This window comes from Marmota marmota, unplaced genomic scaffold (genome assembly GCF_001458135.2).
Source record: "Marmota marmota marmota unplaced genomic scaffold, marMar, whole genome shotgun sequence".
NCBI classification, from domain to species: domain Eukaryota; kingdom Metazoa; phylum Chordata; class Mammalia; order Rodentia; family Sciuridae; genus Marmota; species Marmota marmota.
Genome location: NW_026000294.1, coordinates 6,276,179 through 6,301,615, shown reverse-complemented (window position 1 = coordinate 6,301,615; position 25,437 = coordinate 6,276,179). Strand labels below are relative to the sequence as shown.

At 39.5% G+C, this 25,437-nt stretch overlaps 1 protein-coding gene across 4 annotated transcripts; it reads right to left on the bottom strand.

The window, feature by feature from the left end:
- Positions 1–832: 832 nt before the first annotated feature.
- Vsig4 (V-set and immunoglobulin domain containing 4) lies at positions 833–24,139 on the bottom strand. 4 transcript variants are annotated; one of them, XM_015501655.2, is made up of 9 exons: positions 23,964–24,139; positions 17,830–18,186; positions 16,769–17,050; positions 7,220–7,282; positions 6,639–6,716; positions 4,099–4,203; positions 1,924–1,945; positions 1,410–1,570; positions 833–1,071 (listed from the first exon to the last, which is right to left on the bottom strand). In XM_015501655.2, exons 1-9 carry the CDS (start codon positions 24,031–24,033, stop codon positions 1,055–1,057), a joined length of 1,155 nt encoding a protein of 384 aa, XP_015357141.1. In that variant the 5' UTR covers positions 24,034–24,139; the 3' UTR covers positions 833–1,054. The 4 variants fall into 4 exon arrangements, with proteins under 4 accessions (XP_015357141.1, XP_048653211.1, XP_015357140.1 ...); XM_048797254.1 differs by having other exon boundaries at positions 833–1,032; XM_015501654.2 differs by having other exon boundaries at positions 833–1,570.
- Between the last annotated feature and the right edge of the window lie 1,298 nt (positions 24,140–25,437).

Genomic DNA, 25,437 nt, shown 5'->3' with positions numbered 1-25,437 from the left:
GGAAAACACTGAGGTTTTGACCATGGACTTGGCAGGTTGCATGGTGGTAAATGGGAGGCCACCTCCTTGTTCACTTTTGTGTACTATTTTGACTTCTGTAATCACCCCACAGGGGAAGCAGCTCTTGCTAAACCTGACCTGACCCTGGAACGAGAAGTAGCAATGTGACAGTTTCAAGAAGAGTAAAATGATTTTGACTTCACATGAAATTACATGGGGAAAAAGAAGCAGTGTAGATATGGCCCAGGACATGCTCTTACAGGAGAGCTTGATTTAAAGGTGCATACACAACACACACACACACACACACACACACACATACACACACACACTTAGTCCCATTCCTGCTTGAGAAAGACTTCAATGCTTTTACCTCCACTCCACATTATAAGAAGGGGCCAGGAGCTACTGAAAATGACCCATGCAAAATATAAATACCCCCATATTTTAGGATTTAAAGAAGTAGAAATCCTTAGGGATGATATAAACATACTTTGGAAAGAAGGCAATCCTTTTATCTCTCCATCCATAGTTCCCTGATAAAGAAGTAGAGCTCTTTCTTTGTCAAAATTTCAGTTGACTCAGGAAAAGTCATTCAGGTAGAGCTGACAGGATGACAAGAATGGGAATGGAAACCAGTAGAGTCCTGTTTAACCAAAGATTCACTGTGCCCCAGCTGGGGCTATCTGTGGAGTAAAATAGGAGTGGCATGATGGGAGGGAAGATCAAAAATACAAAGTTGTAACCTGTAATCCCAGAGGCCAGGCCCCAACCATTTTGATCACTCTTGTTAGTTAGTACCATACCTTGAGAGAACAACACAACTGAGGTCGCTATCATGATTATATTTATTGAGCACCAAAGGAATACCAAAGCACTAGACTCACAGGGCAAGAGCAGAACTGAACCCCAGCCTGTGACATGACAATCTCAATTAAAAGCTGTCTATCCCTGGAGAAAGGGCAGTGATCCTGGATGCAACTCCTTCTCCGAGCTGTCAGTGTTGGGCCTCCTTTGGTCTTCTGGTGGTATCTGGAGACATGATGACCAAGTCCTAGTGCTGGCGTTTCACTGGTGTTTGGAGAAGAGCAATGGAAAACCCAGGCAGAGATACTAGAAGGGCTCAGGGCCAAACTCAACAGCTAGCGTTCTTGAGATGCATATGGCTAATTCTTAGGCAAACCAGTCACTCTCAGGAGCCGCAACATTGGCAGGAAAGACACTTTGGACTATCCAGGAAGAGAGGTAGCAGAGAAGGGGGGCATGCAGAAGGCAGGGACTGAATACTGAATAGTTAATTACGTCAACAGAATTTGACCTAGTAGGGGATTGTTAGCAGACACTCTTAACCTCAGTGCCCAGAATCTCATAATCCAGGGGAACTGTGTGCAGCAAGCGGGCATAGTCACCATTGATCTGGGCGATGATCTGGTACTCCTGGCCCAGGCAGGGATCGTCAGAGTAGTTGTTGTCCAGAGCCCGGGGAGCTGGCTCATCACTGGAACAGCCACTGGTGTAGATGGCCACTCTCATGGTTTCTCCAGAGTCACTGGCCTCACTGGAAGGCATCCTAAAGTCCAAGAGTCCACCTTCCATGAGAAGTGACTTGGAGCTTACACCCTGGTTTCTCACCCATCTGCCTAAGTTCTTACCAACTGACTCTGAGGCTCTTGCCACCTAAGAATTCTAGGAGCAGAAGGCTGGTAGGTCTAAATCATCTTGTGCTTTCAGTGAGCTAGGGCAGAACCTCAGAAGGTGCCTCAGAGAGGATATAAAGGTGTGTCCTGTCACTGAAGGACATTGGTGTTAAGACTAGCTCTATCTTTGGCACACATCCCACCTTCATCCATATTGCCTGTCAATGACCAACAGAACTGAGGACAGGGAAGAGGTTATAGGATGTAAAAGGAGATGCTATCTTACCTGCTCACTTCATAGACATGCTCTAGAAAAGAAGGAGGAATCAGGTCAGAAATTTCTATGGACAAGTAACAAGAGTCAAGCATGGACTCTGGATACCAGTCAAAAAATGAGGGAAGGGAACAGAGGGGGATTTCTATGTTTCAGATTTCCAACTAGGGGAGGTATTGGGGAGATACATTGAAGCACAAGGATGCAGATTTGTCAGATAAAGGAAGGGGAAACATGCTTGATCACTGTTCTATTTGGCATCTCTGACTCAGGATATTGGACTGGAGTTGTTGCTTGGTGTGGGTGGGGGAAGATCATTGGGACTCGACAGGCTCTCCACCCAAGAATCTCAGAGTCCTTGTGGGAAACTTGACTTCTGGGCCACAGCCCAGGAAGAAGGGGCTGGATTAGTTTGATGTCAGGGACTATGACCCAAGCCACTCCCAAGTGCACTCACCCCCATCCCATACCCTAGAAAGGCCCTAGAATAGGTAACCATTGCCCCCTAGTGTCTGTGGAGGGAAATTTCCCTATATTCCACACAGGCTCAAAGGCTTAGCTTGGTACAAAGATGGATATCTCTTGATACTACCCTCTACGTGCTTATAATTTTCAGGGGAACAACTGGGAATGCATGCATTCAAAAACAACAAATAAGTAAACAAACAGGGTAAGACTAGAGCCTTCTGCCTTTCAGTAAAGCCTTAACATTTCCATGTCCTACTTCCCCCATTGGCATGGGCACTCAGCACCATAGGGGTTGTGTCTTTTTTTATTTTATACTCCCAGAATCTGGCACACAGTAGGTGTCAGTAACTATATTTTAAATTGAATTGATACATTGAGGATGTCTCCCTTATAGAGAGGTAGAAAACAGGCATTCTGGGAAGGCAAACAAAGAAGGGGAAAAAGCATAAAGGTATGAAGATTACGGCCTATTTGTTTGACTTCAGTGCCTGGTCATGAGGATAGGTAAAAGGGAATGGTGCATGTTGAAAAGACAGGCTAGAGGCATATCACAGAGGGTCTTGAATATAATTTTACATTTTGACTTCTATCCCCTTAGCACTGAAGAGCCATGCAACATTTTGAGAAAGAAACAGGCTAATGTGGTTACTATTTATGCCCAGCCTCATCAAGACTATGATGAATACTTTCCTTTTAGTGTTCCTTGGGTTGTGGCTCTTGGGATTTGAGGTATCTCCACTCCCATGTTTATCCTCAAGGGTCACAGCCATGCTTACTGGCCAAGACCAGTACACTTGAGATCCAGAGAATGAGATATTCAGGTCTCCCTTCTTTTTGTTTAAAGAGATGCAGGATAGAAAGCAGGCTGTTTGTAAGTACAGGATAATGCAGAGAAAGAGAGAAACTAATCCTAATGAATATTGGGTCAGGTCCATAATACAGCAGGCATTAAGTTCTACCTAGGTTTTTCTTATAAACAAATATTGTAATTCTCTTTGTCCTTCTCAGCTGGCCCATTGTTGTGAAATGACTCTGACAACTGTACTTTCTCATGCCACTTCTCTGCTCAAAAACTTAGACGACTTTTAGTACTTCTAAAAAGCTTTTAGTAAAGAAAGTCCAAATCATTTAGACTGGTATTCAAAGCCTTCTTTAATTAGACTTTGAACTTTTATTTTTCCTTGTTTCCCTATTGCTCCAATTCTCTTTATTGATGACCTCACACTCAGTTGTCTTTTTGAGTTTTACATTTGAACTCCTTACATGATATTTGCATTCTCCGAGGACTGGTCCAAGTTTTGCTATCTGAAAGACTTTGCTAATTACTCGAGCCCTAAATGACTCTCCTCTTCTCAAGACCATTGTACTATTGTCTTTTCCAGGTTTTGAGTCCATAATTTTTATTTCTATGTTTTGTTATTGGTAAATTTAATGTTTCAACATTGAATTTCCTATATAAATTATAAGCAACTTGAGGGAAATTCCTTTGCATCCTTATGAGGTGACATATTACAAGGAGATGCCAAATATTTCTGCATTAATTTCCTTAATTCTTATGTTATTGTTTGCATGAACATATGTCTATCTGCACCTCTACCCTCATTCCAATAGTAGGTTGGGGGTTCACTGAAATGCCTGACACAGTGTCTGACACAGAGGTTAAGTATATTACCAGAAAGAAAGAATAAATAAAAACCACCCCAAAATCAAGTCATTCACCTTGTTGGGATGTCTTCCGGCAAAGCATGATATAAACCATGGTGATAACCACCACACAGCACAAGGAGATGATGAGGATGATGGCAAAGATAGGAAGACCCCTTCCTAGGATGCAAGACAAGACCAAGTGATATAAGGTTGAAAAATAAGGCAAAAAAACTGTAAGGAATAGGTCTAGATTAAACCAGGATTTTTCTTTCTTTTCCACTTTCCTTCTTCTCTTTACTTTCTTAGTTAGTCAAGGAGACAAAACTCCAGTGCCATGAGAAAGATTTGGGAAAGGTCTTATACACCAGGTATAAACAAATTCTTCCAGACCCACTGGTTGATGGCTGATTAGCCTGGGCATTTGAGCCAGACCCCCCATACTTACCATGGGATCAAGGAAAGAAGTGTTTATCTTCTCTTAGAAGGAAACAAAAAGTAGTACCTGGACTTCCTAGCTTCATCAAAATGCTACCTTAATGAGATTCTGATTAGTTACTTCTAGTCACAAATGTTCTTTCCCTCATAATACTCTTTTCTAAATTCTCTTCTTCCTTCTTTCTCAAAACATATATCCCCTGTGCCACCTGGGGTACACATCCAATATGCTGAAAGAATCCACTGTACTAAGCTTCTAGTCCTGGTTCTGTTACATACTTGCAGTGGTAAGGTAGAATAATGGTTCTCTGAAGATGTTTATATCTGAATTCCCAGAACCTGTGGGTATATTAGTTTATATTACAAAGAGGAATTAAGGTTACAGAAAGAATTAAGGTTGATAAATAGCTGGTGTTAAGAAGGGGACATTATCCTTGATTCTCTGGGTGGGCTCAATGTAATCATAAGGATCATTTAAAAGTGGAGGGAGGAAACATAAGATGTCAGAGTCAGAGGAAGAGTTGAGGATGCTACACTGATAGTTTTGAAAATGGAGAAAAGGAGAGATGAGCCATGTGGGCAGCTTCCATAAAGTGGAATGAATAAGGAAATAAATTATTTCCCAAAGTTTTCAGAAGAAATGCAATCCTACTGAGTCCTTGATTATAACTCACTAATAACAGTGTCAGACTTCTTATCTCTAGAATTGTAAGATAATACATTTATATTGTTTTAAGATACTAGGTTTGGGATATGTTTTACAGCAGCAATAAAAAATGAAAACAGTGACCTTGGTCAAATCCTTGACTGTTACTAGACCTTAGTTTCCCCATAAGTTAAGTGAAATATTTGGATGATGTCTAATACACTTTTAGCTATAATATTCTTAATCTAGGGACTAGATCAAGAGATAGAAAGGGATATGGAAAGGAATTCCTTCCTTTGAGATTTGTTGCTGTTACTGGCTTTCTTTTTCCTAGATTCCATGATATTCTGTCCTAGAAATCTTTTATATGTGGTTTTCCAAGGTTCTGGTTAGGAGTGAGAGTGCCCAAGCTATAAGCTGGTGCAGATCAAAGAAATACACCTCCTTGATTAGAATCAAGCAATAAAAACCTTAATAGATGATGTAGAGTATGGATCCAATATCTGAGAACTTGTACTTCTCCCAGAGTTAACTTCTCATCATCCCAAACAAAGAGGCATATTCTAATTTCCCTTCTTCCAATTGATGTTTCCGTGGAAGAACCATCGAAGTATGGAAACCTTTGAAGCAAAGTTAGCAATACAAAGGTAGCACACAAATCAACTATGTATTATGCTCAGAGACAGTTAGGGAGCTCTGCAAACAGGGTGAGGTAGAAAAGACATTCAGAAGTCTATCCTCAATGAAACAGAGCTAAAGGAAAAGACTAGGTGTGAGTGTCATCAAACTATTTCACATCAACTAATTAAAATAGCTATCTGATACAGATCAGGAGTCTTAGAGGTCCCTTGGTATACCAGGAATTGACAATTTTGTTGCAGGACCATGAGGTGGTCTAGAGAGTTCAAGAGGGTGGGATATGGTAGTCCAAATTATAATGGGGAGCTCATGGTTTAAGGGAAGCTGCTAACTATCAAGTGATGTGAAAGCAATTCATTATTTTAAAAGTAAGCACAGTCGTATCAGTGCATACCAGCTGACTATCAGTTAAAGGTGCAACAAAAATCTTCTCTTTGGGATTTCAATCTCTGAGACCCTGACCTGGGAATCCTTGAGACTATAGAGGAAAAAAATTAGCTGCAAGCTGCCGGGGAAAGGTCTGGTTGATAGCTCAAATAACAGGGTACGGGGTACTGCTATTATCCTTACCTGACCCAATGTCCATTTCCCTAGGAAGGCTGCCTGAGGTTGTGGCCATATTCCTATTTTTGTTCAGAGTGTTTGGGAAGTTTATTGCTATGGAAATAAGAAACTAGCTAAGAATACATTTGTCACTTCCCCCTTTCACCTCAGTTTGACTTTGCTCATCCCTGCACATATCTCTTCCTCTCTATGAAAACTACCCTACTCATCTACAGGATATTTAATGGTTTATAGAGTTAAATGCCACAGGACAGTTATATAGTAGAAAGTCTTGGAAACAAAGCTTAGCATCAAGAAGGAAGGATAGAAGTCTTGACATTGCTCTTACCTGGCCCAGCAATTGTGTCCCCCAAATAGTCACTCGCTTCAGTGGTCCAGTTCCTGGATGAGTTCATTATAGATGTCTCTATGACAATAGGGAATCAGAGTCAGGGGGCCTCTCTTGCAGCCAGTAGCTGTGAGGTAAGAGACCTCTGAAAATGTTGAGGTTAGTCTAGGGGAATTTTTACTAGGTTTTCAAGAGTGGCTGGCCATGAACCACTAGTACCACTAGTACTATTGGTAAGGCATCTTTGTTTCTTACTCTTAGGGGTGGTCAGTTGAAAGAAGGTGCATATAGGGGATGTAATATACACAGAGTAAGTCAAACTAGGAGCAAAACACAAATCACAGTATTCTCTTTTGCTTCGAAGTCTTTACAAAAAAAGATTATACATTCATGATTCTACTTCTTCACCATCCTTAACTCCTTGTTACCTTTCTTTTGGTTCTAATCGTTTTCTATTATGCTCTCATTGAATAACCTAATGGCCTCTTGTTCCTCATTCAATGGCATTGGGGTTTCTGTCTTGATTTCCAAGATACCATTTTGGAACTCTCCTACTCCCATAGAACTCTACTAAAACTTACCTTCCAAGGGAATTTGAATGGTTGTAGGTGCCTCAGTCTTGGTCTTGAGTGGCTTGGAGGAGTCTGAAAGGAAAAGGGAGCTCAATCAAGGGCCTGATACCCTTTAAGTAAATAGCTAAATGCCCTAGGAAAATTAGGAAGTAATCAAGGCCAGTTGGGTCTATACTTGAACCTCTCAATACTTCCGTCATGATCCTGATAAGTCCTGTGTTGTGTTTATCCTTCACATATCAGTCTAGGGCAGGGTTCTTAAATCAAAGTTCATAGACCTTGAAGGAGTCTGGGAGTAAAGTTCAGAGGGTCTGTAAACTTGGATAAGAAAATATATTCTATCTTATACTTTATATACAGAGATACAAAAAATTGGGCTATATATGTGTAATAAAGATTGTAATGCATTCCACTGTTGTCATGTATTTAAAAAAATAAACAAATTTTAAAACAAGAAAATATATTCTATCTTTTGGTAATTTTTAACTGAAATTTTGTGATTTGTCCTCTTGAGAGGAACTTTGGAAATCTCACAAAGGTGGTATTGGATGATTTCAGTGAAAATGGTAGACAAATTATCTTCCAAAATTCACCTCTTCATCAAAACAATAAGATAATTGGAAATTTTTGACATATCATTTTTTTCCTGAAATTTTGAAATTATCCAAATTTGTAGTAACTCAGAAAGCATCTAAGAAAGAAAAACATGACCATTTTGGTAAGAGCGGTAACTTTTGTGGCATTTTCACTTACTGTGGTCCCATCACCCCTTTCCCAGCTTGGAGGTAGTCAGAAACTAAAAATCATTGGGACTGGAGATTTGGCTCAGTAGTAGAATGCTCATCTACCATGCTGAAGGTCCTGGGTTCAATCCCCAGCACCACCAAAACAAAAACAAAACAGAAAATAAAACTTTAGCTGGGCGTGGTGGTGTATGCCTGTAATCTCAGCGGCTCAGGAGGCTGAGGCAGGAGGATTGCAAGTTCAAAGCGAGGCCCTAAGTAACTAAGCAAGACCCTGTCTCAAAATAAAATATAAAAAAGGGCTGGGCATGTTGCTCAGTGGTTAAGCATCCCTGGGTTCAATATCCCCAGTACCCAAACAAACAAAAAAACTCATTCCAGGTGCCTCAGTGAGTAAGACAGAGTTCATTCACAACACTCATCATCATTTGACCTCTCTGGTGGTTCCCTGAAAGACCAGATTCAAAAAGTGTATTTTATTGATCACCCAAAGCTAAAAGCCTCTCACAAAGATGGGAAAATATGTGTTATGAAGAAGTCTGAGGCAATGGGTAACAGTTTGGGGAAACAAGAGACTAACTAAGAATCTTAAAAGGAAAAGCTGAAGAATTAGATATCCATAGAGAGTTTGAAAAGCTTTGACACATTCCTAGGAGTCTGGAAGGCTGTACAGATTGATAAGGCTGTGTGTCCCCTCAGGAAATAGGCCATGAACTCCCGCCTCTGGCTAGCCTGGAGGCTTTATATAAACAAAAAAGTAAAGATTATGGCACAGTTGTAAACTGGCTGAGTGTTGAAGATATAGCTTCATAGGCACCAGAGTTATTTGGTAAAGATTAGGAGATTTATTGGTTTCACACACTTAAGAAAATCTATAGCTAATCATTAGCTGAAAGTTAAGCTAACTAACTATATATTTTGGTGGCCATTGGTGGCAAAGAATACAGAGTTTAATTCAAGAAAGTCACTAAACAAACAAAACAAAATAATATCACAACAAGCACTGTCACCAAAAGCTCTAGGGAAAAAGAGAATTGGATTCTAATGTTGCCATGATTTATTATTCTAAAATCTAGTTCTCAACCACAAAAAGTATGAGACATAAAGAAACTGGAAAATGTATCACATAAATATGTGAAGAGAAATCAATCAATAGAAATATCCCTAAAGAAGCACAGATACTGAAATTATTAGATAAAACAATTTTTTTGGTACTAGGTATTGAACCCAGTGGTGCCTTTGCATTGAACTACATTCCCAGTCCTTTTTATTCTTATTTTTAAACAAGGTCTATACTAAGTTGCTGAGGGTCTTGCTAAGTAGCCAAGGCCACGGCCTTGAATTTATTACCCTCCTGCCTCAGCCTCTGAAGTTTCTGGGAATACGAGCATGTGCCAATGCACCCAGGTGACAAAACAATTCAAATATGTCTAAAGTTGAAGGAAAATCTAAATAACTAAAAGAATGAATGATAATAATTCAAACTTAATGCAGAAGATCAATAAAGGGACTAATGTTATAAAGAGGAACCAATAGAAATCCTGGAGTTGAAAAGCACAATAATTAAAAGAAAAACTTCACTATAGGGGAGAAAAATTCAATAGAGCCAATTTAGCAAGCAGAATAAAGCATCAGAAAACTTTAATATATGGAAATTTAAATTATCCAGTTAGTAGCATAGAGAGGAAAATGAATTTAAAAATGAACAAAACCTCAGAGTCATGTGGGACACCATATAGTATATCAACATATATGCAATGGGAGTCCTAGAAAGGGAAGGAAATGAGGGCAGAGATAATATTTGAAGAAATATGTCAGACGTATTTCAATTTGATGAAAAAGAATAATCAATCAATCCAATAAGCTCAATGAACTTCAAATAAGATTCATAAAAAACATATAACCTAGGCACATCATAATAAAAAGTCAAAGAGAGACTATTGAGAGCAGTAAGATCAAAACAATAAGGGATTATGAATAAGATTAATGGCTCATTTCTCATCGCAAACAATGGAGGCCGGAAGACAGAGGAATTATATATTCAAAGTGCTGAAACAAAAATTCTATGTTCAGTAAAATTACTCTTTAAAAAATAAGGAGAAAGCTGGACACAGTGGTACACACTTGTAGTCCCAAATATTCTAGAGGCTGTGGCAGGAATTTTGCTTCAGCCCGTGAGCTTACGGTCAACCTGGGCAACATAGTGAGACCCCCAACTCAAAGAAAACAAAACAAAAATAAAATATGAAACAAAAATGAAGCAGAAATTAAGACATTTCTTAGATAAACAATAACTAAGAGTTTATTGCTGGAGATCTGGCTGATAAGAAATATTAATGGCATTCTTCAAACTTAAATATAAGGACATTAGATAGTAAATTAAACCAACCCAAAGACATATAAAAGAACCAGTACCTAGGTAAATATGGATTGTAAATATGTTTTTATCTGATTTAAAAGATACTGCATAGGGCTGTGGTTATTGTTCAGTGGTAGAGCACTCACTTTGCATGTGTGAGGCACTAAGTCCAATTCTCAACACCACACAAAAAATAAACAAATAAACAAACAAATAAATAAAATAAAGGTATTGTGTCCATCTACAACTAATTTTTTTTAAAAAGATAATTCAATTGTAAACATATGCTTCTATTAACAGAGCCTCAAAATTCATGAGGCAAAACCTGACTCTATTGAAGGAAGAAAAAGGTAATTCAACAATAATAGTTTGAGTATTCAATGCCCCACTTTCAATTATGGATAGAACAAATAGCAGAAGATCAGCAAGGAAGTTAAAACATGAACAACAGTATTAACAAATTAGACCTAACAGAAGTATACAGAATATTCCATACTATAATAGCAGAATACACATTATTCTTAAGTACACATGGAATATTATCCAGAGTGGACTGGTACATTACGATGTAAAAGACATCTCAGTAAATATGAAATAAGAAGAAGCATGTTCTCCAACCATCATGATGGTAAATTAGAAATGAATAAGAGAAAGTAATTTCTAAAGAAGGAAGAAAACCTCAAATGACACAACTAACAAGTGAAGATGTTGGATTGCTAATCAAAAAACTACCCACAAAGAAAATGTCAGGCATAAGTGGCTTCACTAGTGAATCCTACCAAATGTTTTTAAAATGAATGCCATTTCTTGACTTTTTTTTAATTGGTGAGGTAATACAGTCTCAACTCATTATATGAGGTAGGTGTTATTCTTACACAAAAACAAATATAACAAAAGAAAAAAAGCACTAGGACCCAAATATTCAAATATATGTATAGAAATCCTCAAAAGTAGTAGCAGATCAAATCCAGTAGTATATTAAAGGTATTATACACCATGACCATTTAGGATTTATTTTATGCTTGCAAGCTTGTCTCAATATATAAAACTGAGTATTACGAGAATAAAAGGGGACAATGTGCACAATAATTTCAATAGACACAGAAAAAAAGCATTTGAGATAAATTAGGAATGAAGGGAAATTCCTTGTTATGATACAGGTTATCTACAAAAAGCCACATAATTAATGGTGATAAGGATATAAGTCAGTGGTATAGTTCAGTTCCCAGCACAATTTTTAATTTTTTTTATAGTTGTAGATGAACAGCATATCTTTCTTTGTTTTGTTTTTTATGCGGTGCTAAGGATTGAACCCAGTGCCTCACACATGCTAGGCAAGTGCTCTGTCACTGAGCTACATCCCCAGCTCAGTCCCAATCACAATTGTTTTCCTCTTGCTTTTCATTTTTCCCTTTTATTTTTATTTGTTCTTTTCAGATATACATGGCAGTAGAGTGTATTTTAATGTATTATACATACATGGAATATAACTTATTCTAATTAGGATCCCATTCCTGTTCTTGTACATTATGTGCAATTTCACTTGTGGTGTATTCATATATGAACATAGGAAAGCTATGTCCAATTCATGCTATCTTTCCTATTCCTATTCCTGCTCCCTTCCCTTTATTCCCCTTTGTCTAATACACTGAACTTCTACTCCCCTGCCTCCCATAGGCACAAAATAATTTTTTAATTACCTTTTCAGCTGGTTGCCGTGGCACATTCCTATAATCCCAGTGACTCAGGATACTGAGGATTGAAAGTTCAAAGCCAGTCTCAGTAACTTAGCACGGCCCTAAACACCTTAGTGAGACCCTGTCTCAAAATCAAAATAAAAAGGGCTGGGGAAGTGGCTCAGTGGTGTGTTACATGCCCCTGGGTTCAATCACAGTATCAAAAAGAAAAAAGAAAGAAAATAAATAAGCTGAATGATTTTCCTGTAAGTTTAGGAACATGACAAGTGTGTCCATTCATGCCATGTTTATTCAAAATTGTGAATTGGAGACACAACCAGGGACATTATACAATTTAAAAAAGTTATTTAGGGCCATCTCAATGGTAGAGCACTTGCCTAAAATGCTCGAGACCCTGGGTTTGATCCCTAGAGAAAAAAATGTTTTCTAGAGTGGGAAGGAAGAAATAAACTATCTGTGTTCTCAGATAAGAATACATAGGAAATGCTTTAAAATCCACAAAACCATGATTAAAGACAATAAATAAATTTAGTACATTGCAGAATAAAAGATCAATGTGCAATAATCAGTTGTATTTCTATACATGAACAATGAGCAATCCATAATTTACAGTAAGAAATCTATTCTAGTACACTAGAATGAAAATAATACAAAACTTCAGGTTCACACATGTTGCATATGACAGGATTTCATGCGTTTTCATGGTTGAAAATTATTATATTGTGTATCCATATCACATTTTCTTTGTCCATTCAAATGTATAAACAAATAGTACAATACTTAGAAAGAAATTTAGACAACAGAGTCTGAAAATAAATCCATGTATCATTAGTCAATGATTTTCAACAAGGCTACAAAGACCATTAATGGGAAACTATGGTCTCTTTAGCTTACAGGTGTGGGACAAGTGGACAGGAACATTTAAAAGAAAGAAAGTGGGCCTCAACCTCACTCTATACACCAAAATTAACTCAAAGTGGATCAAAGGTCTAAACATGAGGGCTAAAAGTATAAAAAATTTATAAGAGAACATAGGCAAAAATCTTCATAAACTGAGATTAGGCAATAGCCTCATGTATGACATACAAAACATAAATATCAACATAAAAATAGAAGAGTTGGTGTACACCCATAATCCCAGGGATGCCGGAGGCTGAGACAGGAGGATTGTTGAGTTCAAAGCCAGCCTCAGCAAAAGTGAGGTGTTAAGCAATTCAGTGAGACCCTGTCTCTAAATAAAATAAAAAATAGGCTGGGAGGCTGAGGCAGGATCACAAGTTCAAAGCCAGCCTCAGAAAAAGCAAGGTGCCAAAGACAAAGAAAGCACAAAAGACAAAGAAAATGTGGTATATATGCAATCAATGTCTAACTTTAACTCATACTCTAAGCTACAGTAATCAAAAAAGCATGGGACCAGCACAAAAATAGAAACACAGTCCAATGGAACATAATAGATATCTTAGTACCAAACCCACACATCTACAACCAACCGGAGAAAGGACAGCCCCTTCAATAATGGTGCTGGGAAAACTGGATATCCATATGTGAAAGTCTAAAACCAGACCCACATCTCTCACCCTGTACAAAAATCAACTAAATAATTGGATCGAACACCTAAATGTAAGACCTGAAACTCTGAAATGACTGGAAACAAACCTAGAGGAAAAACTTCAAGACATCCATGTGAGCCATGATTTTCTGGATAGGAGCGCAAAAGCACAGGAATCAAAAGAAAAAATGATAAATGGGAATACATCAAACTAAAAAGCTTCTGCATAACAAAGGAAAAATATTTGACAGAGTGAAGACACAATCTACAGAAAATATTTTCCAAGTATTAATTTGATACAGGGTTAATACCCAGAATATATTAAGGACTCAAAAAATAACAAAAATCTAAATAACCCAATTAAAAATAGGCAAATGATCTGAACAAACATTCCTCAAAAAGAAATACAAGCCAGGTGCCATGGTGCACTCCTGTAATCCTAGCCACTTGGGAGGCTGAGGCAGGATCACGAGTTCAAAGCCAGCCTCAGCAAAAGTGAGGTGCCAAGCAACTCAGTGAGACCCAGTCTTAAAATAAAATACAAAATAGGGCTAGGGATGTGGCTCAGTGGTCGAGTGCCCCTGAGTTCAATCCCTAGTACCCCCCAAAAAAGAAATACAAATGGCCAACAAATATATGAGAAATGCAAGTACCTTAACAATAAAGAAAATGCTAATCAAAACTACAATGAGATTCTATCTCAGCCAGTTAGAATGGCCATTATCAGCAAACAAATTGTTTGCAAGAATGTGGAGAAAAAGGAACTTTCATACACTATTGGTGGGAATGTCAACTAGTACAGCCATTACTAAGAACAGTATGGAGGTCCCTCAAAAACTGAAAATGGCTCTACCATATGATCCAGTCTTCCCATTTCTGGGTATATGTCCAAAAGAAGTGTGATCAACATAAAAAGACTTGCATGTCCATGTTTATTGTGGTACTATTTACAACAGCTACAATATGGAGGAGGGCAAATCATATCTCTGATCCAAAAGAAAATGAGTAGGGAAATGTCAAGGCAGAGAGGAGTGGGTAGGTGATAGAATTCACAAGTGAAGAGGATATAGATATTCTCCAAGAAGAATAAGGAGAATAAGGTGGCCTCATTTTCTTGAAGCAGGACTGGAGAACTGAAATAAGGTAGAAATGTTCAGAATTGATGTTATAAGAAATAAGACAGCACATGAATTGACAAACAGTATCGGTAAAGGCAATGGATGTTACACAGCATATAACTCAAGTATGGTCAATGCATATCTGTACTTTGTTTTATCAGCTGAGCTCAGCAGTCTAAGAGCAAAGGCATGAACCTACAGGGCCATTCCAGAACTGTGGATTAACACAGAGAGTGAGGTGGAAGTGTGAAATGTTGGGAGATCTGTGAGAGTAGCTTAGCTCAGAAGGCAGGGAAGTGTGGAAAGCTGAGAGGAACTTCTCAGACCCTCAATTTCCTTATCTGTCAATAGGGGGGCAATGGCAAGCACTGCCGAACAGCATTGTTATGAAAAGCTTTGACTGTGATAAGGAATAAACAGGGTGGTTGGCAGTGAGCAAGTTCTTGCCCAGATGGTCTAGGAACTAACAGACCACATAAAGGCAATATTTTTTTTTTAAAAAAATATTTTTCTCTTAGTTGTTGATATATCTTTAATTTATTTATTTATATGTGGTGCTGAGAATCGAACCCAGTGCCTCACACATGCAAGGCAAGTGTGCTACCACTGAGCCACAGTCCTAGCCCAAGCCAAGAATATTTAATTTGTCTCTTTGTGAAGTTCACAAAACTAGACTTTATGGTCATAACCTGCCTATCCTCTTTCCTTGACCAGACTGTCGTTTTTCAGAGAACTGAGTCACTATCTATGGATTGTTCTCAGAATGAGACCAACCTTGTTCCCCACAAAACCAACAGACCAGGATTATATCAGCACAGATATTCTCACTACAATTCAACTTTGGTTGGGGGAAATCCCTCCATGAAAACACAGGAGTCTCAAAACAACATCAGTGGGCTGGGGTTGTAGCTCAGTGGTGGAGCGCTTGCCTAGCATGTGTGAGGCACTGGGTTCGATTCGCAGGACCACATATAAATAAACAAAGTCTACTGACAACTAAAAAAATATTAAAAATAAACAACATCAGTTTCACAACTTCAGTGGTGATGGAGAATTCACTCATTCTCCTTATACAGAGCTATCCTCAAAGTTCAATAATTTTCAGTGGCTTTGAGGGTGATTTTCTGAAAACCCCTAGTTCCAAATACATTTTGGGGCATTAAAGCCTTGTTGTCTTCCCCTTTCAAGGTTTGTTGAAAGCCAAACAAAAAAAAATTCATTTAACATGTATTTTTTCAGCTCTTCATTTAACTCCAGCCTGTAGTCTTTTTTAATGTTTTTTTTTATTTTTTTTTTTTTTGCATTACTGGAGATTGAACCCAGGAGTGCTTTGCCAAAGAGCTACATCCCAGCTGTTTTTANGTGCTCAGATTTCATGATCTTTCCACTACGTCTGATTGTTTCCAATGGGTGTCCAGGATCTGATATAGATGCAACCATGGGAAACAATCAGACGTAGTGGAAAGATCATGAAATCTGAGCACAAATCCAGATTTGCACTTCCTTGCTATATGCTCAGGAGCAAGTAGATTCTTTTTTTTGGCTCTCAGTTTCTTCTTATGTAAAGTAAGAGTAATGAGGGCTGGGAATGTAGCTTAGTGGTGAATACCCCTGGATTCCCAGTACTGTAGTCAATTAATCAACAGGGCTGGGGTATAGCTATTTGGTGGAGTGCTTGCCTAACATGCTTGAGACCCTGGGTTTGATCCCTAGAACCACCAAAGAGAGAGAGAGAGAGAGAGAGAGAGAGAAAATGAGAGTAATGAGAGTAACGATAGGTACCTCATGGGACACTTGTGAGGACTCATTGAGAAAATGTGTATTGAGTTCTTGAACTTAGACAAATATGATGTACCTGGTAAATGTCAGTTTTCCTTTCTTATCTTAAATGACAGGCATTATCTCTAGCTCTAATGTCTCCAGTACCAAATATGTGTGATACGTGTGTGTGTGTGTGTGTGTGTAATTGTACAGCCATTGCCTATCCAGAACCCCACTCCCCCAACTGTCCTCTGGCATAAGGAACAATCCAGAGGTATCTTTGGTTCAAGGTTGTCTGTTAAGATTCTCACCAGGAGAGAGGGCTGCTCACCTTTGACCACAAACTTCACAATGTCACTGCGCTGCTCAGAGCCTACCCGGCCCTTAGCGGTACAAAAGTAGGAGCCTGAGTTAGCCACCACCGCAGGCTTGAAGAGTAAGGTACTCAAGTTTGCTACTCGGATGGGTTCCAGGTTATTAGTCTGTTCCTTGTACCAAATATAACTGATGGGGGGAGAACCCCGAGCCTGGCATTGAAGGCTAATCCTCATTCCCTGAGGCACCGTGAAACCGTAACCGCTGCCAGTTGTCACCGTAGGCTTGGAGACAGGAACTGCAAAGGAAAGACAAGAAAGGAAGCTCTAGGAAATCTTATGGATATGGGGACACAAGGCTAAATTATCCTTGCTGGTCACAAGGACATGGGTATAACTTCAAATGGAACTAACGGGGGCTCCTGGCTTAGAAAAGAAGAAGGAAAAAGAGAAATGAAGATAAAAAATATTTTCCTTTGGAAGATTAAATATATATTATCTGTAGAATTATCTGCAGTTTAAATTCAACTGACTTAAGAAAATAATGTTATTTTTATTTTTGAGCTCAAGTAGTTTTGGGATTATCTATAGTTTTGGATTACTAGGGTCAGATTTTTACAAAACTGTCAAGCCAGGAAAATTTACGTTGGCTGACCCTTGCTTTCTTTTCTCGAAAACTTCTGGGCTTGCATCTCTCTAGTCTCCAAATCCTATAAGATATATTCAGTTTTATGAGTTTTTTATTCATTCACAAAAATGAATATATCTTATAGGATTTGGAGATTTGCTTAAGGAGAGCAACCAACTTATGGATGCTAGAATTTCTGGGACACTTGAAGAGGTAGAGATTTGAAAGTCAGGAGCCCTTCCAATATTTTCATAAATTCTACCATGGAATTGATGATCCTGAGGATCCTGTGCCTGTCACTTTTCTCTCATTAGCACATATAACTTAATAGAACCTATGCACAGATAAACCAAGGTCTTTCAATTTCTCAGAGGTTTCTGTGAATATAATACTCTATTGGATCTTTGCTGATCAATACTTTCCTACTCACACAGTAACACAGAAACTCACATTTCTGGACACGGACTTCAATGATCTTCTCTCGTACCACTTGGGTGCCATCAGGGGTGTTCCAGGTGACTTCACAAATGTAGTGGCCTCGGTCATCCATCTCTAGGGTATTCAGTTGGAGGGACACATCCCCTGGAACCTCATAGCTCACATTCAGGCGGCGCCGGTACTTGGCCTGCTGAATATGGTCTCCAGAGGAGTCACGTAGAAAGATGGTGACTGGGTTTGAGACACGTTGTACCAGCCACTTCACCAAGACTTGAGTGTAGCCTTTCAGGGGACCATAGGTACAGGGAATATTCACATCCCCTTTCCATGGCCCTATCACACTCTCTGGTCCTTCCAGTATGGGATGGCCTGAAGAAAGGGAACAGAGGAAGGAAACAAACAACATAGATGATGTAACCACCTGGGAGCTATGATGGCAGTAGTAAGCCTCAAGGTGTTTCTAAGAAACATTCCTTAAGTTTCCTTCCATCACACTTTTTTTGTTTCCTGTGCCCTTTTGTTCTCTGCCAGCTTCCCTATCAATCAGAATCAGTCTTCAGAAGAAAATCCTTAACATTGTTGTTAGCTTTTAAGAGTTTCAAGTCCTTTTCATGTCACTGCTTTGCTAGTGACCCTTAGTATCTGACCCTGAGTAAGTAACTCTCACCATAAAGGACTAATTTTCTTCATCTATAATGTGGAGAGTTTGGATAGAATGATCTCTATGGATTCTACCAACTCTGATAGTCTGCATATCCATGAAAACAATTTTTTTCTTGTAACATTTTCCAAGAGATGTTGGAGCAAAAATGAGCAGTTGGGTCTGGACTATTTCATTTTGTGTAAATATGTGCCTGGAGAAATGTGGGGGTTTCAGGTCTTGGCAAGGAAAGGCCCCCTTGCTTCCTCAGAAGAAAGACTCACTGATTGGGGTCCCAACCCTGAGTTCTTCTCTGGATAGGAGGAAGAAAGTAAGCTATAGGGAATTCTGAGGGTGGAATTAGTATATGGAACAGGCCTGGATGTGCATTCCTGTTTAACAAAATCATCAGTTACTGTTAAGTTTGAAACCTGTACTTTGTAAGTCTGACTTATTTTTTTCCCTGAATTCTCTCTTTTTTTTCTTTGTTTATTTCCTTTTTGGTTTCTCTTAGTTATAATCAAGATTCATTGGAAAATTCCATCCTGAGGGGGCAAAGATTTGTCCATACTTGGTCTGGAGAGAAAAAGGGTCTGAGTAAAATCCTGGCACTGACTGTGCTAGGAATGGTGGTAGGAACAAAGGGGTAATGTTCCATAGTGGACTAAGGAGGGAAACCAGAGGGAAAAGGATGGGGACATTGAAATAGGCATTGTCTTCCCATTAGAATTTTCCATCCATAAGCTCACATTTTGAGGATTTTGTGTTCTATTCAACTGAGGCCAGCAGAAAAGGGTTATATTTAGACAATATTTTTATATCTCTCCTAGGACATGTGGTTTCTGAGTGTGAGCTATTATTAAACAATATTGTTTTATTTAGCCCAGGATCCCCAGGTTCTAGTCAAGCAGACAGAATATTATACCTTTTGGATAGGGTGGGGTTATGATTTCCAGCTTCTAAAATTTTACTGTCAAGCACCAGGGTTTCTATCAATGGGAATACTAAAGTTAAGCCTTTGGCCTGTGACCCCACCAGGGACTCTTAGAAGAATAGAATATTTTGGCCAAGATAAAGGCCTTGAGTAGAAAAGATAAACAAACATTAATTCCATGTTGCTAGATCCACTACTAACTCCCTGGAGAGTTTCAGACATGGCAGGGTGCAGAACTGACCCTTACAGATGAAAATACAAAAGGGACAGATTTTAGTTTGCCCTAGCAATGAACTTTAAAATCAGAGCTTTCTATGGATGAATTAAGCTATCTGAGGAAGTTCTAAGCTCTGTTTGGGTCTTGGACAGAATTATTCTTTAAGGTTTCTTTCTACCCTACTCAAGTGCTAAAAGACAGTAATGGGAACAGAAATTAAATAGATACATGTGCTAGCTGGTGGTGAACTTTCACCAGGTGGTGACTTTCACTGTGCTATTGATGGTTCATGCTTCCATGTGCATAAAGTACAGCTTATGATCACCTTGGACACACTTTCCCACACATATTTTTAACCACATGCAAAAAACATTTGAGCTTCTTGGTTTAATGAACTCTTACCCATTAATCTTCCTTTAACCCTCCCCAATCTCTCTCTCTCTCTCTTTTTTCCCATTGAAAAGCATTCTCACACTTCCCTCCTGGGCAGCAGTGCAGAATTCTTCTGTGAGGATATCTGGAGCTGCTGAAAATGCCTTTGTCTATGCATATGCATGTATTTCCTCTGACCTTAAGGGAAATGCAATGCCTGGCTTGCATTTCTCGCTGAGAATTTGTTAGAGATACTCACATAGCCCACTCTGGTTTGTCAAGAACACAGCCACCCAGTCCCAATCTTACAATGTTGAAATTAACTTCCGAAAGTAGGTCAGGCTTGAATCCTCCATGCCAGAATGGGGGTGAGGGACAGTTGGTAATTATGCTTTCCAAAATGGCACAGTTGTTTCCCCCTGTATTTAACTTTTTCTTCCACTCTCCCTCCTTCCTTCTTTCCTCCTTCCATTCACTACTCCACCTTACTTCTGTTCCTTCTTTTCTTGTTTCTTCTCCTCCGTGTTCTTATGTCCTTTACTTCCTCCTGCTTTCATTAGTAGCATAGTGAGTGGATAGTATATAGAGAGCATCACAAGAGGACATTCTACTATTCTCCATGTTCCCTTTTGTCCAGAGTGAAGATAACCACAATAACATTGAGTTACACCTTCCAACTATCTATATGGTGCCCAGAGATCCTAGAAAAACACCTAGCAGGAGAACCTAGTGAGATCAGGAAGATAGAAAGACTGCATAAGGTAGACAACATCTAGATACAAGGTCTGTCTTACCTTTTCTCTGTGTGACCTTGGATAAATGACTGAATCTGTCTGAACTTTAGGCAATTATCAATAAAATGAATATCATAACATATATTACATGGAAGGTTATTGTTACGATTATATGAGCTCATACACGTGAAAGCACCTATCATAGCTCACGTTTAGTAGGTGCTGGATGAATACAGTCTTCTCCTATGCCCCAAGTGAAATTTATCATATTTGCTTTGATTTTATTTGCACCATAACAGTTCTCAACAATGTCTTCCCCTACATAAACAAATTCATTTGATTAGATTACTAGCATCTTTAATATGGTCCTGAAAGAGAAGTTATCATATGACAAGGTAAGGAGCCACTCTCCCCAGCCTGATAGGCTCCACTGAGCTATGGACCAGTATGAGGCCATCTGTGGGTTTTAAGGCAGCCAGACAGAACACAGTAGCATGTGCCTCTAATAACAGGACTGGCTTGGCAACCAATGTGAAATGTTGGCCAAATTAAGCAATACTTCTAACATTCCTGGAATATTGAATAGGAAAAATCCATTTCAGGAAAGTTCCACCTCCTGGTGAAATGTTCTGCCCCTATGGATACCTTAAAACCACCAAATGGTGAGCTACTTGGTACAAAAGGGATTGAGGTATCAGGCAGGATGAAATTTGGAGACTTCTGGAATTTTAGAAATCACTTAATCACATTTCTTCAAGGGTACCTATGGGCATGGGGAGAGAGAGAGAGAGAGAGAGAGAGAGAGGTGCAATTTCACATAGATAGCAAGACACAGATGGGATTGGAGGCCTAGAATATAGGCTTTCACATGGTACATTTCTTGCTTGCTTTCTTAACTTATTAAAGCACCACCACAACTGAAAGCAATGATACCTTACCTGGATCTACCTAACATGCTTTCAAGGATGTTATCCTACTGCTAGATAGAATCCCTCCGACTGCCTGAAAAAAATGCCCCCATGTGTTAGCTGCTTTCTAAAAAACCTTTCCCATAATCACAGCGCCTGTTCTCCTCTCTCAGGGAAATTGTATTTCCTTTAAATGTTTGTTTCCTTTAGGAGAAAGACCAGGGCTGGACACATTTTTTGAAGGAGATTTTATCTTAAGAAAGCGGGGACACTGGACTTGGAAAAGCAGAGTGCAATGGTCCGGAAGAAAGGAAAGGTTTGATTTGTTGGGTGTAGGCCCCCTTTTCAGGCACATTCTGGGTCCCTTTCAGAATCCTCTTCCTCCCATCATCACAGAGAGTGAGATTTCCCATTCCTGTGTGTCTCAACACCTCCTGTGCCTGGCCTGTCTCCCTCTCCTGAGCTACATTCTGGATAGTGGATTAGCTTCGATAACAGATGTTTATAAAATGTTTATAAAGTGTTTATGAAGTGTGTAAAATGTTTATAAAATGTGAAAACATCATTTTATTATGATTGTTTCAACATGTGTCTTAGCCTGGAGGAAGAGACTGAAAGTTAATTAAGGCCCCTAGAGGTTTTATAGCATTGAAGTCACAATCCCACAGAACTATCCAGCTGGCAGCCCCTTTTGAGACCAACCAAGTCAATCTGCTCACTGTACAGATGGGCTAGGGTCACTGAGGTGCAAGGAGGTGGTGTGTGTGCTTTATTGGCTATGTGGTGTATCCTGAACCACAGCTCTAGTGTAAGAACTTATACACATAATGGAAGGCTTGCTGCCAGAGCTGGAGATGTTTACAGACTAGGGAAAAAACAAGACACATAGGAATGCTCACATGCTTACTCTCTCTCTCTGCTTCCCTCACCCAAGAATTCACAAACACACACACACACACACACACACACACACACGATTTAAATTTAACATTTATACAACGTTTCTCCATGTTGCCACCCTACCTCAATAAATCTTAGCTTAAACCAGCAAATTAAGAGGAGGCAGAGAGGTATACTCTAAAATTTACTTCAGAATAAAAATATTTTAGTTATAGAAAGAACTCAGGAGCAGGAGCACTAACTTTATCACTAATGATCTGTGGCCTAGGGAAAATTCTTTTCCCTCAGAGCTGACTTAATTCAGGGTCTTTTAAAACTTTTAGATTTTATAGGTTGATGAGTCCCAGAGTCCCAAGACATGGTAACCTAATCTAAGTTAGTTAAAGAAAGCTGGGTTTCTGACTGCACATATGACATCAAACTAACACACATCTAGCCTCTCCCTCTAGGGAGATGAAACAAGCAGGGGTTCAGCAAGAACCCCTTTACCCTATCTTGAATCTCACTTAGCTATTACCCAGGCTTAGTTTCCTCAAAATTCATCTCACTTTTCAGGTTGTAAAGGAGCGCAGAGAAAGATCCACAGAAAGAATGCCACTATGGGATAGTTCAGCTTCTTTTGCAAAAGTCCAGACAAACTGGGCCATGTCTACAGGGAAGTTAGTTAGCCTAAGAGGTAGTAAGAAACCAAGTCCTATAAAGACTAGGTGAAGAAGCTAAGGCTGTTTAACTTGGAGAAAAAAAAAAGAGTTAAGAGGACATAGTATATTTCTTAAGACCTTTAAAGAGATTTCACAGGGAAAAGGAAGCATACATGTTTTATGTGATTTCCAGAAGGGGCTTTTGGAGGGAAGCCACAGGGAGGCAGATTTAGTTCCACACAAGTAACATTTGGAGTGGCTCCTGGATAGACAAGATGGTCTGGAGAAGTAATAAACTCCCAGGCAACAGAAGTATGTCAACAGACAATGCTGAGCACTTGTTTCCAACGATGAATAGTGATATAGCCTACTTCAAAGGTCTCACCTACTTTTTAGACATCATTCCTTCTTCAGAGGCTGCATAGCAAACAAGGAGTAAAGCCTAGAAGCATAGAGATTAGGTCTAATTGATGAATTATAGGTGAAAGAGAGCAGATGGGGGATTTGGGCCATATTGGGAGTCTTTTGATGGATGTCTGGATATACAAGCATTAGAAAATCATGCAGATGTTTTCCAAGAGGGAATCCTTATCAAATTGTACCAAAACTTGGCTTCTGGCTTTTTCACCAGGCTTCTACTCTCTCCCTTCCTTTGCCCAAAATTGGGAAACTTGCAGCATTAGCTGAGAACACTCACCTGTCCCAGCAGGAATAGGCTTTCTTCAGTAAGCATTCAACACCAACCCCCCAGTCGTTTGCCTGGGCCCATGGTGGCACCAGGCACCCACTTGCTGCCTTACCATAGGTGACCACCGTTAGGTGGCCCAGAAGCAGCAGACCCAGCAAGATCCCCATCACAGTCAGGGCCATTTCTATCCTTTCTTCCAGCCTCCAACTGCCAAGGAGACTTGAACTCCTGGTGGCTGCCAGTGTCTGTGTCTGCTCACTTCCCTTCCTTATCTATATCTCTGACTTGAACTCCTAGTCCCACCGCACATTTCCCTTCCTTCCCTATTTCTGCCCAAGTCACGTGGGATTCCCCCTTCCTGCTGCCTAAGTTTGGAGATTCGAGGGTGAGTGAAGCAATTCCTCCCCCTGCTATGGTATTGACTTGAATTTCCCTGGAGCCAGTGGGGCTCTCTGGTCTTTGATCTCCCAGGCTGTGTTTATTTTGGGTCCCCTCCACAAGACTCAGAGGTTGGGGGTGACCTTTAGGGTGAGTCTGCTCACTCCAGTATGGGGGTGTTTTCCTTTCTGGTGGGCCCAGGGAGAAGAAATCAACTTTGCTGGCCTATGCAATCTTCATCAATTGTACTGTTAACTCCTGCCTGCTCAGCCTATGTAAATGGACAGTGTTAGAGTTGGGGCACCTGTGAGCTTCCGATTACAAGAGCTTAGTGTGTGAAAGGGCTTTCTACACAACAAAGCTTAAATAATTAGCAAACCCATGGATAATGCTGTGATAAGAGGAAATGCCCCATATCTCATAATGGGAAAGCACTTTCAATCACTTTCTCCAATAACTCCACCTCCCTGGTGGTAAAGGAGAATCCATTTTCATTAATATCCTCATGGTTTTTCACAAGACATTTATTATTCACTTCTTCTAAGAGAAGGATAAACTTTGCTTTCAATGCAATAGACCATGGACTTGATAGTGATATGCTCTATTAGACTGAATTAATTTGTTGACTTCTAATTTGTAGAGACTCTGACCTACAAGAGAATGAGTGAAGTCCCTTAGCAAAGTTCAATTGCTCCAAAAATCACTCCTGTTCACAGGCCCCAGAGTGACTGAAATTTCATCAGTAGTCTAATTCTATGTGTGGCACTGCTTGCAGTCAACTAAACTTTGAAATCCTAAGTGATTTGAAAATGAAAAATACATCCAACAAATTCATATTGCACTATAAGTAATGTCTAAGATTTGTTTTCTATTTGATTGGAGGTATATGAGAGGGTTTAGTTAAGGAGGGAGATCTTATTCAGGGAAATGGGATTGGACAGAAATACGAGTTCCAAGAGATGGCTACATACAAATGATTTGGGTTTGTGTGCAAGTGGTAAGAGGAGACCCCAGAATTTCAGGTCCAATTATCACATGGAATTCTGTCAAATCCCTCTGCCTCCTGAACCCAGTAACCCTTGGCTGGCTGTCTTTTTTTAATATTTATTTTTTTAGTTGTAGTTGGACACAATACCTTTATTTCACTTATTTATTTTTATGTGGTGCTGAGGATCGAACCTAAGGTCTCGCACGTGTGAGGTGAGCGC

Excerpts from the sequence above, each read along its gene's own strand:
- Vsig4 (XM_015501654.2), bottom strand. The coding sequence starts at position 24,033 with ATGGCCCTGACTGTGATGGGGATCTTGCTGGGTCTGCTGCTTCTGGGC. Across the intron at positions 7,283-16,768 it reads TGTGAAGTTTGTGGTCAAAG|ACTCCTCCAAGCCACTCAAG; the intron begins GTGAGCAGCCCT and ends TTTTCCTTTCAG. Across the intron at positions 1,571-1,923 it reads CATGTCTATGAAGTGAGCAG|GATGCCTTCCAGTGAGGCCA; the intron begins GTAAGATAGCAT and ends CTTGGACTTTAG.